The sequence below is a fragment of the Saccostrea cucullata genome, unplaced genomic scaffold (assembly GCF_032062105.1).
Source record: "Saccostrea cucullata isolate Sc308-1 unplaced genomic scaffold, CSIRO_AGI_Scuc_v1 ctg155, whole genome shotgun sequence".
In the NCBI taxonomy this organism is placed as follows: Eukaryota; Metazoa; Mollusca; class Bivalvia; order Ostreida; family Ostreidae; genus Saccostrea; species Saccostrea cuccullata.
In genome coordinates, this window is record NW_026930491.1 from 53,935 (window position 1) to 74,075 (window position 20,141).

General features: G+C 33.6%; 1 protein-coding gene across 1 annotated transcript; it reads right to left on the reverse strand.

The window, feature by feature from the left end:
• Positions 1 to 6,103: 6,103 nt before the first annotated feature.
• LOC134228772 (protein KRI1 homolog) lies at positions 6,104 to 16,852 on the reverse strand. Its single transcript, XM_062710465.1, has 18 exons — positions 16,706 to 16,852; positions 15,950 to 16,021; positions 15,702 to 15,809; positions 15,500 to 15,605; positions 15,100 to 15,189; positions 14,802 to 14,880; positions 14,590 to 14,670; positions 14,380 to 14,483; positions 13,998 to 14,124; positions 13,631 to 13,726; positions 13,287 to 13,457; positions 13,062 to 13,146; positions 11,704 to 11,807; positions 11,346 to 11,454; positions 7,483 to 7,613; positions 7,316 to 7,380; positions 7,112 to 7,219; positions 6,104 to 6,885 (listed from the first exon to the last, which is right to left on the reverse strand). Exons 1-18 carry the CDS (start codon positions 16,803 to 16,805, stop codon positions 6,150 to 6,152), a joined length of 2,472 nt encoding a protein of 823 aa, XP_062566449.1. The 5' UTR covers positions 16,806 to 16,852; the 3' UTR covers positions 6,104 to 6,149.
• Positions 16,853 to 20,141: the final 3,289 nt, after the last annotated feature.

Below are 20,141 nucleotides of genomic sequence, written 5' to 3' on the forward strand. Positions count from 1 at the left end.
AACGATTGAGGGGCAAAGTGAAAACCATCTATCCTTCTGTATTCGATAATCCAGAATTTAAAAAATTATTAGATAGATTACATGATCAGTACGTACTGGTCCCTGCTGAAAAAGCAGGTAACAAAATTGTCTTTGTTTGTAATGCTCATTACTAGTATATAAATTGTAATTTAGAAGAACTTGGATTTAATTCTAAAAGTAGTATTCCAACTTATACTCATAATTCCCTTTCTAAGGAAGAAATTCTTTAAAAATCATGTGTCAGTTTTGAATATTTTTAATATCCCAAAGAACCAAAATCAATTTGAACTACCATATGTATACTGAATTCCAAAACTTCATAAGAATCCTTACAAACAAAGATACATTGCGGGTTCCAGTAAATGTTCAACCAAGCCTCTTTCTTTACTCCTCACTAAGATATTAACAGTAGTGAAAGAAAAACTTCAAGAGTACTGTGCAACAATTTATTCAAGAAGTGGTGTGAATCACACGTGGATACTAAAAAATTCCAAAGAACTTTTGGACAATTTGAAATTACAAGATTTTACCAAAATCAACAACTTAAAAACTTACGACTTTTCAACTTCATACACAACCATTCCCCACAATAAATTAAAGTCCAGGCATTTTGATATCATTGACAGCTGCTTTTTCAATAAAAATGGAACTCGTAAATTTACTTAACTGGTCATTGGTCATTTGCAAAATTATTTTATTAAAACACATTCTGATTGTACACATAAGTACTCTAAAGTTGACATCAAAAAGATGCTTGAGTTTCTGATTAACAATATCTATGTGGTTTTGGAGACCAGGTCTTCCAACAATCTATTGGAATTCCCATGGGTATCAATTGCGCTCCGTTATTAGCAGACCTATATTTGTATTCATATGATGAAGATTTTGTGCAAAATCGTATGCGTGAAAAGAGGAAAAAACTCGCTGTGGCTTTCAACTCGACATTTAGATATATCGACGACGTATTGTCAATTAACAATGGTAATTTCCATTCCTGTGCCGATACGATACATCCTAATGAGCTTGAGATAAAAAATACCACAGAGTCTGACACATCTGTTTCATATTTGGATATTTTACTAGAAAACGACATCATTAGTTATCTAACAACCAAGCTCTATGATAAACGTGATGACTCTAACTTTTCTGTCGTCAACCTCCCTTACTTATGCAGCAATATTCCTTTCTAACCTGCATACGGAGTTTATATACATGTGTCTCAGTTAATTCGATACGCAAGAGCATGCTCTGCGTATAATCAATTTCTATAACGAGGTAAATTATTGACAAACAATTTGATGAAACAAGAATATCAGCAGTCTCGTTTAAAGTCATCATTTCGTAAGTTCTATAGTCGATACAATGACCTTGTCAGAAAATACAATTTATCATTGAGTCAAATGCTGACTGACGTTTTTCATTGTTAGTCTTTTATTTATACACTGAATTGACGACGGATTTTTCCGTTATTTCCCGATCATGACAAGGTGCACACGGCGATTGTGACCGGTCGGCAGGGAGATGCTCACTCCTCCATGGCACCCGATCCCACCTCTGATGTTTTTGAGGTCCGTGTATGCTCTGTACCTATTTTGTATTGTTTTATGGACTTTGATATTGAATACTGTTCGTTATCTCCATTTCCTTCATTGTTAATTTTTTTTCTTGAGATATTTTCAAGCAAAGTCTATTCCTATTACGACGGCGTATTCGTGCCATATTGACAATGTAGAAAAAAATTTTAAAATCGTTTGTACGATTTTTCAAATTATTTGTACAATTTTTTAAATCGTTTGTACGATTTTTCAAATCGTTTGAACGATTTTTAAATCGTTTGTACGATTTAGAAAATCATTTGTACGATTTAGAAAATGTTTGAACGATTTCTATTAAAATCGTCTGAACGATTTAGAAAATCGTTTGTATGATTTAGCAAATCGTTTGTATGATTTTAAAAAAATCGTTTGTACAATTTTTATTTCTTGTTATTACACGTAGAAGAGGCGTAGTAGAAAACCTGCAAACAAGTAGGAAAATGTATCCACGCATAGTTTTAATGAATGACACGAAGAAGGACAGAGAAAAATTGATCAAGGGATATATTTCAAAATTGATTTCACTTTTATGGGAAATTGGACAAATCCTTTCGCAAACTCATCGAGTTTTTGTTAGTGAACGAACGTTGAAAAGGACAACAGCTAAGTTGGGATTGTTCAGACGTAAGAACACCCCGACATATGGGGGTGTAGTTCTTTTCATTGATAGAGAGTCCTGTGGTCAATTGCATGGATACATGTGGTTGTACTGGAAGGCTATTATGTCAGGATTTACCATTTTTCAAGAAGATATTCGATGTCTTCTTTCTATACAAGCTCCGGAGGGAGTGTGTTTAAGGAAAAGAAACTGTTTAAGACGAAGATTGCACACTAACAGTTACGCAGTTGATGGAGTGTCGAGCGCCACTATACAAGTGAATCACTGATCATAAAAACATTGTAAATGTGATATGATGTTTTACTAATTATAGCATTAAAACACATTTCATACAGTTTAATTAACAAGATACAATTTATTATAAGCGTTTCTGTACCTGTTATAGTCTGCAGCGACAATAGCTTTACCAGGTTTCTTATCAAGTACGCTTCTGTTCGGAATCAGAACTGAAAAATCGTACAAACGATTTAACAAATCGTACAAACGATTTTCTAAATCGTTCAAACGATTTTAAAAATCGTACAAACGAATTTCTAAATCGTTCAAACGGTTTTAAAGATCGTTCAAACGATTTTAAAGATCGTTCAAACGATTTAAAATATCGTACAAAAGATTTCGTCAAAATGGCACGAATACGCCGACGTATCCTATATATAGACTAAAAAGACGATAGTTTATGCTTGATACTTTAAGGACTCCTGTACTATTGATATCTCATTCTCAATTTCAAAAGACATTTTAAAAGAAGCCATGAAACATGCCTGAGATATGGACAGTGACTTTATAAACTTTCCAAACTAGATGTGATATGTTTATTTTGCATTGTCAACAAAAACTTGGCTAAAACTTAATTTACAATGTTTATTTAATCATTTTATTTGAAAGGTCAGCCATCGGCAAATTTTCTATATTTTACTCTAAGTTATTGTTATTACTGGTAATGAAATGCATAAGACAACTTTTTTAAATAAAGAAAAAAAATAAGAAACGGAGTATAATTTTTCTTTTAGCATAGTTTAATAGATAATAGTGCTGACAATAAAGCTTTAAATAGATAATAGTGCTGACAATAGATTGGGTCTTTTTTATTATTTCATATCTTCAGTAATATATATTTCAATTGTATTTCACAAGTGGGATGTTGTGCAGATATTACAATACTGTTCAAGTAATTGTATATTAATTTATTTTAAAAAGCATAAAGCAGGCAAGTATTTGTTTTATCTTTATGAGAGTTTTTTTTTCATTGTACCGGAGTAATTTAAAAAAAAAAAAGTTTTGCTTTTGAAAAATCATAAATTGAGACTTTACCCATTTAAATTGAAGGGAAAAATGAAGGTGATGATGATGATAATGATTATGATGATGAACAGCGGTATCGACCCTGTCAGAACTTTATAGACCCTGTCAACATAGAATGTAAACAGGACATGAATTAAAACCAAGAACACCTGAAAACAACAGAAGCGAGTGTATGGGCGAACTGTATTGGAGCTCAAAAGGCCATTAAACATTGAAAATTATGAGCAGAACAAACAAGGACCCCCAAACATCAGAGATGGGATCAGGTGCCATGGAGGAGTGAGCACCCCCTGCCGATCGGTCCCACCCGTCGTGTTCTCCTTGTCATGTTCAGTGGGGGGGGGGGGGGCTAAAAACCCGTGGACAACTCAGTGTGTAAATAATGACCAAACAATCAATTTAAAAAAAGTCGTCAGTATTTGACTTAAAGGTGCATAACCACAGATTTGAAGTTAAGTTTTTCTCAAATTATCTGTTTAATTAATATCACGACTTATATATTGCAATAATGATAAATTGTATTTGCTGACAATGTCATTGTATTGACCATATAACTAAAAAAATTATTACTTTTAACGAGATTGTTGATATTCTTGCTTCATTAACTTGTTTGTCAATAACTTACCTCGTTTTCGGAAGTGTTCATGTGTTGAGCATGTTCTTCCGTATTGAATCATCTTTGCTGGCTAAGGGTTTCAGATCGGAAACCCTTGGCTAGCGAAGATGGTATTGAATCGAATCAACTAAGAAATATAAACTCCGTATGCACGTGCAAGTAAGGTAAATTGACGAATGAAAAGTTAAAAGTCATCAAGTTTATCACCAAGCTTTGTTGTAAGATGACTAATAACATCTTTTTCTAGTAAGATATCCAAATTTGAAACAGACTCTGTAAAATCTCTTATTTCAAGCTCAAAGAGGTATATCGTGTCGACATAAGAATGGAAATAACCATTGTTACTTGACAATACGTCGTCAATATACCTAAATGTCGAATTAAAGGCCATATCTGTTTTATTCTTTTCCCTTAAAAGGTTTTGAACAAATTCTGCTTCATTTTACTACAAATATAGGTCTGCTAATAGCGGTTGCAACTGGTACCCCTAGGGATTCAAATAAATTGTTGGAAGCCTGGTCTAAAAAAAAACACATTTATATTGTCAATCAGAAACTCTCGCATTTGTTATGTTAACTTCAAAGTACTTGTGTGTACAATCAGAATGATTTTACAAATGACAAGGCAAGTATATATATTTATGAGTTCCAATTTTATTAAAAAAGCAGTTGTCAATGGTGTCAGTTTCATTTATCGTGCATGGGAAAAGGTCGTATACCGGTATAAAGTAGAAAAGTCGTTAAGTTTTTAAGTTGTTGATTTTAATAAAATTTTGCGATTTCAAATGGTTCAAAAGTTCCTTCGATTTTCTTAGTATCCACACCTGATTAACATAGTTTCTTAAATATATTGTTGAACAGTACTCTACATCTTGACTTTTATCTTTCACTACTGTAGATATTTTAGTGAGGAGTAAAGAAAGAAGCTTGGTGGAACATTTACTGGAACCCACTATGTATCTTAGTTTTTAAGGATTTTATGACGTTTCGGAATACGTGGTAATTCAAATTCATTATGGTTGTTTTGAATATTGAAAATATTCCAAACTGACATATGATTTTGAAGAATGTCCTCCTCAGAAAGGGGGCTATGAGTATAAAAAGGATTTCTACTTGTGGAATTAAAGTCAAGTTGCTCTGAAATACATTTTAAATAATGAGCCTTACAAACAAAGACATGTTGTTGCCTGCTTTGTCAGCAGAAACCAGTACGAACTGATCATGCAAACGTTAATTTTTTCCCTTCTGGATTATACTAGTATTGAATACAGAAGGATATATGGTTTTTGTATTGCCCTTAATTGCTTAATGTGCGATTTTAACATACACCTAGTACATTAAATCCATACTGAGAAAGTGTCAAGGTTTTCATCTCCAATCCATGGGTCACACAAGCATGAGCCCTATGTATTGATCCCGAAAACAGAGTAATTAGTAGTACATATTATTTCAAAAATGGTACGAAACATGTCTGTTAAGTACATCTGAACGAGTTGTATTTGCAAAAAAGTAAATTTTAATAACTACAAAAGATGCTTATTTCAATAAAAATTCGAGAGCCCTATCACATGACTTTGTCACTGGCATGACTCATATAAAAATTACTGGCACTGTGAATATCTCATCCTCTACCAAATCAGTTGGTAACCAAAAACACTGTATGCAGCTGATAGTGAAATGTACTATATGAGTAAGGAAGCTGACAATGGAAAAGCTCAAGTAATGTTTGTCCTACAGTTAAAGTTAGTTATTAGTTTGGAATTAATATCTCAACTCTCAAAGGGATGTTCAACAACAAATAAACAAACAAGCTGGAGAAACTAAAGGCAAATAATGAAAGTAGACTTGCAAGATTTCAGAAATGAATGTTATATACTCAAGTAAACGTTGATTATGCCATACAAAAATGTTTTATAAATGGTACCTAATAAGAACAACAAACAAATGATGATATGTGTGTATTTACATTTTATTATCAGATGACACCATTATTAACCTCAACCTTTTGTCTCCTCCTTGAACTTATTAATGTTCATGTACTTGACTTTCTTTGGATTGATTCCAAAAGCCAGAAGTCTCTCACTAGATAGTTTAGGAGGTCCTTCCTTCTTTTTCTTCTTTTTCCTCTTGTTTTTCCTCTTCTTGCTCATGTCACCAGCCACCTGCTGATGCTCTCTAGGGGTACTAGTCATACCACTCTCCTCTGCTGAACTCACAGTGTCTGGTCTTTCCTTTTTTATTTCACCTGATAGCCTAATTCCTGTGTCATTTTCTGATGCCTCTTGTGACAGAGGTTTCCCAACATCCTGACTTTTCTTCTTTTTACTTTTTCTACCCTTTTCAATGTATTTTACACTGCTGCTTTCTTCAATGTCTGAATGAAACTTTATCTTTCCTTTGTGTTCTTTTGATTCCCTGATTTTCTTCTCACTATCAGAAACCATGCTCGAGTCACTGCTCTCTTTTTTCACATGAACATCTCCTGTAATTCCTGTCTCTTGTTTTATGTTCCTCCCCTTTGGACTTTCTTTCACCACTGATTTATTCCTCATGTCTTTTTTCTTTGTGAACATCCCACCTTTGATTTCTTTACTCTCATTTAAATCATCTTTTTTAGACTTTTTCACTGTCTGTTCTTCTAAACTGCCCATGCTATCATCCACAGCATGCTTTCGTTTCTTTTTCTTTACAGGTGAACTTATTGTTGAAGTTGCACTTTCCTTTTTTACAGGTCTGGAAAAAAAATAATGTGGTATCAAATATAATCAATTATTTACACAAGCATACAGTCATAGAAAAAATTCTCAAAATGTTTATCTTTCTCATAAAATCAAAAAAAGATCACATATAAGTATATAAAAGCAAATACTTATTCCAATTTTAAGCAATATGAGCATAATCACAAACAGGTTATTTATTAAAACAGTAAATAAAACCAAAAATTTTCATATAAACATACATTTCCTCTGCCTCCTCCTTCAATGACAGTAGCACATTCATCTTCTTTCTCTGGTTTTTACCTTTACTCTCAAAAATCTTCACTTCTCTTTCCTCCTCGTCCTTCTCTCTGTCAACATAATCTACTGTAAGTCTCCATATCTTATAAAATTTTGAAGGGTATCGATATAAAAGTTAATGAAATATCCAATACATGTAAACTTACCTGTACTGACTCATTTTCTTCACAGAAACCCATGCATTTAACTCTTTGTCTCTGCATTTCAAAATCTGTCAAATTAAAATAAGTTCAGAGAGAGAGATGATTACAAACATTGACCACATTTTAAATACAAAGTAATAATTGTAATTCATTAAAAATATATAAGTTACCTCATCCACTTCTAGGCCGTAACTGTTGGGTGTAACATTCCTGTACTTAAACCGACATGGCTGTCCTGCTACAATGTCCTCATAGTCCAGTTTATAATACTCATCAAAGTACTCCTCAAAAGTCTTCTCACCTATTTTCAAACAGAGAAATCATTATCCCCCAGTATACTCCACTCATTAAACCCCCAAAAAAAATATTTCAAATACAAAAATGCCCAGGGGCCACACTCAAGTACATCAGGCTTGAATTTACTCCACCACCCCCCTCCAGGCATTCATCATTTGAACAAACTAGAATCTACACTACCTGAGGATGATTCCACATAAATATCACAAATCATAGGTTTTACTTGAAAAGAAGATTTTAAAAGGTTTCCCTATATATCCCTATGTAAAACTTTCGGCCATTTTGGCCCCACCCTAGCCGGGGGTCATGATTTGAACAAAAACTACACTACCTGAGGATGATTCCATATGAGTTTCATCTCTCCAGGCCCAGTGGTTCTTGAGAAGAAGATTTTTAAAGATTTTTCCTACATATTCCTATGTAGAACATCCATGGCCCCACCCTTGCCCCAGGGATCATGATTTGAACAAACTTGAATCTACACTACCTGAGGATGATTCCACATGAGTTTCATCTCTCCTGGCCCAGTGGTTCTTGAGAAGAAATTTTTAAAGATTTTTCTTATATACTTATGTAAAACAAGTCGGCCACTTTGGCCCCACCCTAGCCCCGGGGGTCATGATTTGAACAAACTTAAATCCACACTACCTGAGGATGATTCCACATGAGTTTCATCTTTCCTGGCCCAGTGGTTCTGGAGAAAAAGATTTTTAAAGATTATTCCTATATAATCTTACGTAAAACCTTGATCGACCATTTTGACCCAACCCTTTCCCCGGGGGTCATGATTTGAACAAACTTGAATCATAATTACTTGAGGATGATTTCACATGAGTTTCATCTTTCCTGGCCCAGTGGTTCTTGAGAAGAAGATTTTTTAAGTTTTTTCTTATATATTCCTATGTAAAACCGGCCATTTTGGCCCCACCCTAGCCCTGGGGGTCATGATTTGAACAAACTTGAATCTACACTACCTGAGGATGATTCCACATGAGTTTCATCTTTCCTGGCCCAGTGGTTCTGGAGAAAAAGATTTTTAAAGATTTTTCTTATATATTCCTATGTAAAATTGTTGGCCTCACCCTAGCCCCGGGGGTCATGATTTGAATAAACTTGAATCTACACTATCTGAGGATAATTCCACATGAGTTGCATCTTTCCTGGCCTAGTGGTTCTTGAGAAAAAGATTTTTAAAGATTTTTTATATATATATTCCTAACTAAAACTTAGGGCTGGCCATTTTGGCCCCACCCTTGCCCCAGGGGTCATGATTTGAACAAACTTGAATCTACACTACCATTGATTCCACATGAGTTTCATCTTTCCTGTCCTAGTGTCTTGAGAAGAAGATTTTTAAAGATTTTTCTTTTATAATCCTATGTAAAACTTGGGTCGGCCATTTTGGCCCCACCCTAGCCCCGGGGGTCATGATTTGAACAAACTTGAATCCACACTACCTGAGGATGATTCCACATGAGTTTCATCTCTCCTGGCCCAGTGGTTCTGGAAAAAAGATTTTTAAAGATTTTTCTTATATTTTCCTATGTAAAACTTGGGTCGGCCATGTGGCCCCATCCAAAACAATTTCATGATTTGAAATGTTTGGCTTCCAATAACAAACTTTCATAAGTTCCATTTTTATATCTATTGAAAAAGATTTTTAAATATTTATCTTATATATTCCTATGTAAAACTTGGGTCGGCCATTTTGGCCCCACCCTAGCCCCGGGGGTCATGATTTGAACAAACTTGAATCCACACTACCTGAGGATGATTCCACATGAGTTTCATCTTTCCTGGCCCAGTGGTTCTGGAGAAAAATATTTTAAAGATTTTTCCTATATATATATTCCTATGTAAAACTTGGGTCGGCCATTTTGGCCCTACCCTTGCCCCAGGGGTCATGATTGAACAAACTTGAATCTACACTTGAGGATACCACAAAGTTTATATCTTTCCTGTACAGTGGTTCTGAGAAGAAGATTTTTAAAGATTTTTCTTTTATATTCCTATGTAAAAGTCGGCCATTTTGGCCCCACCCTAGCCCCGGGGGTCATGTATTTGAACTTTTGAATCCACACTAAGGATGATTCCACATGAGTTTTTTTCCTGGCCCAGTGGTTCTGGAGAAAAAGATTTTTAAAGATTTTTCTTATATATTCTATGTAAAACTTGGGTCGGCCATTTTGGATCCTAGCCCCGGGGGTCATATTTGAACAAACTTGAATCCACACTACCTGAGGATGATTCCACATGAGTTTCATCTTTCCTGGCCCAGTGGTTCTGGAGAAAAAGATTTTTAAAGATTTTTCCTATATATTCCTATGTAAAAAGCCATTTTGGCCCCACCCTTGCCCCAGGGGTCATGACAAAAACTTGAATCTTTGAGGATGATTCCACATGAGTTTCATCTTTCCTGGCCCAGTGGTTCTGGAGAAAAAGATTTTTAAAGATTTTTCCTATATATTCCTATATAAAAGATAGGACTTTGGCCCCACCCTAGCCCCGGGGGTAAATTAACAAATTGAATCCACACTACCTGAGGATGATTCCACATGAGTTTCATCTTTCCTGGCCCAGTTAAAAGAAGATTTTTAAAGATTTTTCCTATATATTCCTATGTAAAACTTTCGGCCATTTTGGCCCCACCCTAGAAAGGGGGGATATTTGAACAAACTTAAATCCACACTATCTGAGGATGATTCCACATGAGTTTCATCTTTCCTGGCCTAGTGGTTCTGGAGAAAAAGATTTTTAAAGATTTTTCCTATATATATATTCCTATGTAAAACTTGGGTCGGCCATTTTGGCCCCACCCTTGCCCCAGGGGTCATGATTTAATAAACAACCTTGAATCTATATTCTAAGTGAACAATGAGTTGAAGTCCTAATTTGAGAAGAAGATTTTTAAAGATTTTTCTTATATATTCCTATGTAAAATTTTCGGGCCATTATAGGTCGATAGCCCTGGGGGAATAAACTTGAATCCACACTACCTGAGGATGATTCCACATGAGTTTCATCTTTCCTGGCCCAGTAATTTTTGAAAAAGATTTTTAAAGATTTTTCTTATATATTCCTATATAAAACGAGGCATTTTGGCCCCACCCTAGCCCCAGGGGTTTTTGAACAAACTTGAATCCACACTACCTGAGGATGATTCCACATGAGTTTCATCTTTCCTGGCCCAGTGGTTCTGGAGAAGAAGATTTTTAAAGATTTTTCCTATATATTCCTATGTAAAACTTGGGGGCCATTTTGGCCCCACCCTAGCCCTGGGGGTCATGATTTGAACAAACTTGAATCCACACTACCTGAGGATGCTTCCACATGAGTTTCATCTTTCCTGGCCCAGCGATTCTGGAGAAGAAGATTTTTTAAAAATGCCATAAATTTTTCACAAATTCATAATTATCTCCCCTTGGAATTGTGGTTCATTTGAACAAACTTGATTCCCCTTCACCCATACTTTGTGCCAAGTTTGGTTGAAATTGGCCCAGTGGTTCTTGAGAAGAAGATGAAAATGTGAAAAGTTAAACCCGACGACGCCGACAACGACGACGACGGACAACGGACAAATTTTGATCAGAAAAGCTCACTTGAGCCTTCGGCTCAGGTGAGCTAAAAATGATTAACTCAAATTTCACTGTCCACACAAAATGCATGAAACTGAAATGTCAAGTAAAATGAAACTGAAAAGTCATATAAATGACATCAGATAACATATTTTACTTACTTGGATCAAATGTAGGTTTTGAGTTTGTGACCGCCTCCACAAACTTTGATTTCCTCTTTTTATTCTTTTTTCGACTTACAACTTTTGTTGGGTCATAGTCAACATCCATCTAAAGCAGTGAAGAAAAAAAATGATGATTTCATCACATTCATCAACTCTTTAGTGCTGGATGAAATTAGTTAAAGGCCATAACTTAGAATCAAGTAAGGCCATAGAAGCAGAACAAATTATATATACTAGGTATTATACATTTAGCATCCACAAGTCGTATTATACATATTACATTTTAATGCTTTACATATCCAAAATTTTCTAAAAGTTTCATGGTTGTTAATGAAATAATTACTTCTGTACTTACACAAAAGTCAGGATCATCTACATGTGGTTCATAATCATTGTCATTATCGTTGTACCCCTCATCGTATCCCTTCACATCTCCTCCACTCCACTCATCCCAGTTCTCTGTAATGGTTAATTGTTAGCAATGAACCGCTCACATCTCAATGTGCATGTGTGACCACGTACATGCAATATGGTGTGAAACAAATATGTTACTAATATACTTTTCAAAACTGACTTTGCATCTTAATCATTATTGCTACAAAATAGTTTACATTTACCACAAAGTTTATACGAGGGGTGATCAAAAAGTTCGCGAACTAATTGAATAACTTCCATAAAAGAAACAATATTTGGTTTCAATGTCGATTATATTTAAAATTAATCCCTCTCCGATTTTAATGCACATCAACCACTGTTCTGCGCATGCATGAATCACGTGATATTGGCTGTCACGTGACCCCCTCCGTAACGTTCTGTCACAAAAGTTGAAAGATTTTTCTGAGTTTTATATTTCTTTCCATGTGAGTTAATCTTTATGTCAAGAACAGTTCATTTGTCAGAAATGGTCAAATCTCGGCAACAGAATGGGTGGATAAGAATATCCTTTCCAAAAAATTAAAACACAAATCTTCTGTCTCAGGAGAAACTTTTATTCAGGGTGGATACAGAATGAGTGCCTCATTTTTATCATATCTAATAAGTTTAAAATCTAAAATAAATGATATCTTAGGTATTTAACAATTATATTATTGTTATATTCAACTATTTTTCAAAGTGTAAATTGGAGGTCTTTGATAGCAAATTGCTTAATTAAAAACACATATCTATTCAAACTTGCTTTCAATGGGCAAGATATGGGCAAGATGACAAGTATCATTTTTAACCATCTGCCTTCCTTCACTATAACAACCAATCCAATCACTAATTTAATTTATAAGAACTTATTTAACTTAATAAACTGTGTACAAATTATATGATACTGTAGAGGGATTTCAAAGATATACAATAAATTGTGGATAACGAGTTCAACTGAGACAACCATTTTTCGTCACAAGTGACCTACATAGTGACGTTATTTTTACATTGTGACGTCACAAACAAGGAGAAAAACTTTATTCGGCATATGCTATTTATAGACCTTGTGTATGGCTATGTGTGTACCGAATTTCATTCTAATCTGAATTGTGGTTTTGAAGATATAGAGATAGTTCATGAACTTTTTGATCACTCCTCGTATATATACATTACTGCTAAAATGTCTTGTCCTAGACATGTACAAGTATTAAGTACCAGTACCACATACAGTTGTATTTTTTTTTTAAAAAGTAATTATTTCTAAACTTCTAAGTGGATCCTATATTTCTCTGTACAAACCACACTGGATTTCCTCTATATCAGCTGGTGCCTCCGGCTTCTGGTCTCCCTCCTCCATCTCATAAAACTCATCATCAAAGTATTTCTACAAAGCAAAAACTCATCAGTAAAAAATTAAAGTTACAATCCTTGGTTTAATAAATTATGCTTTATGACTGTTACATTTAAAGTAAACAATTTGAGAAATCTTGCTATAAATCAGTTTTATTTTGTTAGAACTATAACCTTCATCATTTCGTCATGCTTTTGGGGATCAAAGTCTGTTTCTAAATCCTCCTCGTTAAAGTCAAGGTCTGGATCACCAGTTATCTCCCTTAGTTTATCTATTTTGTCCATTATCTCCCTTCTTTTGAGATTTTTCAGCTGTTTGACTTCCTCCTTAATCTTTTGTTTTTCCTGTAAATACAATCTAATTTGAAGTTTCCACGTAAAGAGAAAATATACCAGTATATACACATTTTCTTAATATTTTGTCAAAAACATAAATCTTGTGAATAATCTTTCAATGAGTTAATTCTGATTGAGATGGAAAGAGCATTCTGTTTTTATGTCTGCTTTGTACCACTCACCATTTCTTTCCTTTTTTTCAGCTCTTTTCTTTTCTCTGCTCTCTTTGTGTCCTTCTGACGCACTGAATCCTTAATGGTTCGAGGATATGACTTGATCTACAATTTTTTTTTGGAATATTTAAGGCCCAGTGTTGAGAACTGAGTCATGCAGTGTTGCTTAGCAATGTTGGCTGAATGTTTGTTGGCTGAATGTTAGTTTCAAGAACATAATGTTTAATATAAAATCTAAAAAGCTGTAAAATCTTCTTAATTAAAAAATTCAATTGCTTTTTGAAAAGAATCATGGTTACTTTTTGAGAAGTCTATTCTTGCAATCATCAGCTTTAAGAATTAATCACTTATTTTCAAATAAAAACAGCTGACATACAAAGTCAGGGTCTGGTTCTTCAAATCTGAAGTTGTATTTTCTTTCAAACTGATCTTCTCTCTCCAGAATTTCCTCTTCCTCAGAGAACCCCTCCCCATCATCCACTATCTCATTGTAGGAGGGTAATCTGTCAGGAAAAATCACAGTCAATTATTACATTTACATAAAGATATAAAATAAATCATATATTTTTTTAATGTTTACATGTAAATATTTTACATAATTTAAAGAAGTTCACATTAAAAATACACAGGAAAAGTCAACCTTTTTAACAAGAACTTAGTCTAATTTTTAGATTTGACCTGTCAGTATGCGTCTTTGACTGATGAGAATATGTCCTATTTAATGAGGGAAAACACACAATATTACATATTCAGCCTACCTTTTACCATCTTTATCGATGTACCCTTTATTCAGTATCAAATCTCTCAGGAATTTTTCGTTTGAACTAAGCTTTGGATCATTCCAATAACTCTTGAGCGGAGCCTGATAATTAAATACCCACAATCAAAAATGATCCTTTTATGATGAATCAAAGCATTCAATGATTTATTGTACTGTATTGACATTTATGAGAGAGTAAGGTTATTACCAGTTCTACTCCCACTGAGTCTTTTTCCTCTAGATCTTTTTGATCCTTCAACCATTTGATGTAATCTTTCTCTTCCTCCTCCTAAAAAAAACCATGAAAACTACACTGAAATCATTCTTCCCTACTTACTAGCTTGTTTGGATATCTACAGTATGATGTAAGTACAAACTTCACTAATTCCTCAAACATTTTACAATCTTTTTGGGACTTGCCTCTTGCTCTTTAGTTTTCAATCTTTTTGTAAAAAGTTCTCCCTCTGAATCAGATTCTTCAGCCAGTTTTTCTTTAAAGCTGAAATCAAATCAGTCATTGTGAAGTTAAAAAAAAGAGAGAGCTCGAGATTCTGTACATTTTACATGCTTCCATTTGTCATGTCAGATTTGTTATTTATGGTCATTATCCCTTAAAAAAAACTGAAATGTAATTTTTCAAAAAGTTATATTTGGCTCTTTAAGTCAATTAATCCAGAGCTCTGCAATATAGAAATTCACTTAATGTATTTATTCCTACCTCTTTTTGATCTCTTCTTGTTCCTCGTAATACCCAGGTTCATGGCTGATATCTTCTTCATTGTCATCACTTTCTTCATCACTTACTTTACTGGAAACATTCACAGCAAAATGTATTTAAAATACCACCTTTACTTAATTCCAGCAAGGTTAATACAAACAGGACTACTGCACTTCTAACAGTATAACATTTACAAAATTGTACATTTGAATTTTTAATGCTCTTAAAAAAATTAACATTAGTTCCTGTCCATTAGTTTTATTTTACAGAGTAAATGACTAAATGTAGATGCTTTGGTCATCAAATGTTTAAAAATAGAAATGGGTGTCAAAAAGAAAACACCTTTTAATAACGATTGCTTCAATATAAAACTGTAGGTTAATAAGATAAAACAAATTACCCTTCTTTTTCCAGAATAACCTTCCGGTGGTAATCTTTCAGATACACTGGCTTATCTTTCTTACTACTTGGTCCAGGTTCATCGGAGCTATCATCACTTTCTTCTTCCATATAAAAATACTTTCACAATTAAAAAACAAAACAAAGGAACACTGAATCGCAATCAAAGGCTTCATCATATTAGAAATTCATGAAACCAATACCTTCACTGTGATAAAACTTTGCATTTTTATCATAAATTCTTGGATCTTTGCTTTTAAGTGCTGCCAGTGTTTTAAACCAGTCTTCCTCTAGTTGTGCAGTAAGTGCCTGAATAACAAAATTTGAACTTATACCCAAATCAAATGTAGAATTAAATTATAAACATTTTAATTTTAAAAGAGATTTTACAGAAGCCTCTATTTAACTTTACCAGAATTAAATTTTAGAAAAATTTTTTAAAAAGATTTTACAGCATCTTCATCCTCAGATTCAGATGAGCTGGAATCTTCTAATTCTGCATCAACTCCATAGCGATCTCTTACTGAACACATAAAATCAAAGTGGTTTCTTTTTGTACACCTTAAATCCTAATTAACAGCTTTTGCATAAAAGCATTAAATTTTTTTGCATTCATATATTTTTAGATTCCAAAAATGGTACATGTAGTACAAAATGAAAAACATGATGATAAGAAATAGTGATCAATCTCAGAGAAAATCTATAATTAATATTTATATGTGAACAGAGCATAAAACACAGACTCCAGGAAATTCCAGAAGTGGGGTCAGGTGCCAAGAAGAATTTTAAAAGCATCCCCTGTTGACAGATCGGACCTGCCATAAACATGTTAAGTGCTTACATCTTACTGTCCCTGTCAAATCTCCTAAGTTATAATGTGCTGTAAAGAGTGTTTTCTATTTCTAAAATTAGAGAAGTAGTCAGTTAAATATACATAAACTCGTCATGTTCGTAGATTATGTAATAATCATTCTTTTTATCAAATTCACGCTATTCTCTATTGAGAAGTCGATGGCTCCATTGTTATTTATTTTCACAATAATTCTAAACAAATATCCAAGACTTAGTACATATACAGTAATACTTAGTATCATACTCAAGATAGAAAGAAAAAATAGAGATTTTTCGAACGGCATACATAAGCCTAAACTGGCCAATTTGTAAGGCCTTGTTCAGAATAGCGTAAAAATGTCGACTTATTTCTTACGTTTTTGAAGTTCTTCTCTCCTTCGCCAATCGTTATATTTAGAAGCATATGCTCTGTTAATCTTAAATCCACCAGAATCCTCATCAGAACTGTCGGACATCGTGCTTTTGTTTTGATTTTTTTCTTAGAGGGTGTAAAATAAATCGTACGTAAATCATGTCGTAATTTTAAAAAAATTTATCAGCAGATCGTCCTTTGTTGAGTTGGACTTTGTCCTGTGTAAGGAAAGGGAGGGGATGGAGTGAGCTAATCAGCAAAGAAAAAAAGACACATCTATCCATTGATATCTCTATTTTCAATTCCATACTGGTCATGAAATTTTATCGTCAGGATGAAATTATACATGCCAATGCATAATGATTAATTGTTCGATGGTGTTTTATCAATTTTAAATTATATAGTTTTATCAACGATTACAATGATTCGATCTATCAAACTGAACTCAAGAAAAAAGACATTATGGACGCTGACACATTTGATCATATCTGGATTTTTTACGAAAGAAACACACACTAAATTAAACTAAAAATGTGACGCACGTGACTTCAATCATTTTTGGTCGTCAGTCCCCTACAATCATCATTTACTGCAGATAGGGTTAAGGTACCCCATTTAATTTGTTGATTTATTACTTAAGAGTATATGTTCATCGTGTGAAAAATTCCAAAACTGGGAGACAGGCTACTGACAAATGAGTTGATGATACAAGAACATTTTGCAAATTCAGTGGCCTTGTTTACAAATATTATATGATTGTAAACATATGCCACTTGACTTTTATATGATGCTTTTTAAAGCAATATGAGCTGGCGTTTTGAAGAAATTAAATTTGCTGTTAAAATATGCTGTTATGATAAGTCTGTATGTTATTTAAACCAGTATCTTTAATCAGACTGAAATAAAGAATTGTTTTGGTTCTCAGAAGAAAGATTTCTACAAAGGAATTTACAATGACGTTGTGCACGGTGTTGGTGTCAGTTTCGGTAACGTCAAAATTTTACATGAAGTTCTAGAAAATTAATTTGACTTTATTTCTTTGCTAACATTTTTTATGACGGAAAAATAAAAACCCAGCAATGCCACCAATTATATAAGACAACAATAATGTAATCTTGCTTCAGTTAAGGCATATAAACAGTTCTTCTGTTGGAAATATATAGAATAGAAGTTAATAAATGTTCTTCTTTTCTTTCATTTGAATAGTTCATTACAATATTGCAAAAAAAAAAAAAAATTCTGACATCAAAGATGCAGCTCATATTGCTTTAAATTGATTTACAAACACATACACTTGACGATACATTCTTCTTTTATTATATAAAAATTATAACTCAATACCTTATTTGATACACTGTATTATTAGGGTTAATTTTTTTTTTGTTCGAAGAATATGTATCGTGAAGTGATTGTGTTTATAATACAACACTTCATACTCGATCTATTCTTTTCTATTCTGAAGATGAATGTGTATTGAACAAAAATATACTACACAAATTTTTTTTAAGGTAGGTTTCTTCACTGGTCTCTGACTAGATGAAATATTTATATATTTGCTTATATGTCTTATATATTCAAATGTAAGAAATTTAGAAGATCACATTTTTTTTTCCTCATCAGAATTGTACAACTTAAAATAGAAATGATGAACTGTGTTTGGAATCTGGAAAGGGCTTTTTTTAATGGTGGCGTATGAATGTACCATCCTTTCTGCTTCTCAAAAATATTATATATATAATTAATCTAGCAATAATTTTTACACAAAAAGACTTGAAGAAATTTTCAAATGTAAGTACAATTAATAAAAATAGAAGTTTTATTACAATAAATCAAATAAATGAAATATATGGAGATAACGAAGAGTATTTCAGCTCAAAAGTCCATAAAACAATACGAAATAAGAGAAGAGCGAATACCGACCTCAAACATGAGAAGTGGGATCAGGTGCCATGGAGGAGTACATGTAAGCATCCCCTACCGACCGGTCACACACGTCGTGTGCTCCTTGTCATGATCGGGATATAAGGAAAAATCCGTCGTCAATTCAGTGTGTAAATAATGGTTTAACAATAAGTATTAAAAATGTCAGTCAGCATTTGACTCAATAACAAATTGCACGTGCTGACAAGGTCATTACTTCGATCATAGAACGTACGAAATGAAGACTATAAACGAGATTGCTGTTATTTTTGTTTCATCAACTTGTTTGTCAATAATTATCTCGTTTTAGAAACTGTACATACGTAGAGCATGCTCTTGCGTATCGAATCAACTGAGAGATATAAACTCCGTATGCAGGTGATGAAGGTACAGCTGCATATGTTTATTGCTGCATAAGTAAGGGAAGTTGACAATTGAAGAGTTAAAGTCATCACGTTTATCATAGAGCTTGGATGTTAAATTACCATTGACGTCTTTTTCTAGTTAGATATCCAAATACAATGAAGCGCATTGAAGTGGTAAAATTTTCCGTTCGAATGGAACGTTTTGAGCTATATTTAGAGTGTTTATTGTCATCTTTTGACACGCCCATTTCTTTAGAAATTGATAAAACGGTCAAGTTGTTTCTTCAAATACAATGAAGCGCATTGAAGTGGTAAAATTTTCCGTTCGAATGGAACGTTTTGAGCTATATTTAGAGTGTTTATTGTCATCTTTTGACACGCCCATTTCTTTAGAAATTGATAGAACGGTCAAGTTGTTTCTTCAAATACCTGTAGAACAGGTTTTCCATAAATATAATAGCCAATCAAATTGAGGATCTAAATAAACACCGAGTAAACACGTGTTCGACCAAAACATGTGTTATGGTAACTTCAATAGACATGATAAGTTCAAAAATATGTACATATTCGTTGCAATTTGTGTTTAACAGAAGCGGGTAGTATCTAACTCCCTCTTCTATTTTTTTTAAAGCTCCATTTCAGTGTAATTCATGATGCTTGTCGCGAAGAATGGGATGTCCTAAAACTACGACGAATATTACTTTCTCGTTTCTAAAAATATGGGCGTGTCATTATGTTATAATTGACCTTCAAAACATGACTCAGAACTTTTCATCCAAACGGAGAATTTTACCACTTCAATGCGCTTCATTGTACCTGTAGAACAGGTTTTCCATAAATATAATAGCCAATCAAATTGAGGATCTAAATAAACACCGAGTAAACACGTGTTCGACCAAAACATGTGTTGTGGTAACTTCAATAGACATGATAAGTTCAAAAATATGTACATATTCGTTGCAATTTGTGTTTAACAGAAGCGGGGAGTATCTAACTCCCTCTTCTATTTTTTTTTTTAAAGCTCCATTTCAGTGTAACTCATGATGCTTGGCGCGAAGAATGGGATGTCCTAAAACTACGACGAATATTACTTTCTCGTTTCTAAAAATATGGGCGTGTCATTATGTTATAATTGACCTTCAAAACATGACTCA

What these genes read in the sequence shown, in the direction of transcription:
- LOC134228772 (XM_062710465.1), bottom strand. Translation starts at nt 16,805, where the DNA reads ATGTCCGACAGTTCTGATGAGGATTCTGGTGGATTTAAGATTAACAGA. An exon ending in ATCGATAAAGATGGTAAAAG is followed by an intron (nt 14,125 to 14,379) that starts GTAGGCTGAATA and finishes TTTTCCTGACAG; the next exon opens with ATTACCCTCCTACAATGAGA. An exon ending in AAGAACCAGACCCTGACTTT is followed by an intron (nt 13,727 to 13,997) that starts GTATGTCAGCTG and finishes AAAAAATTGTAG; the next exon opens with ATCAAGTCATATCCTCGAAC.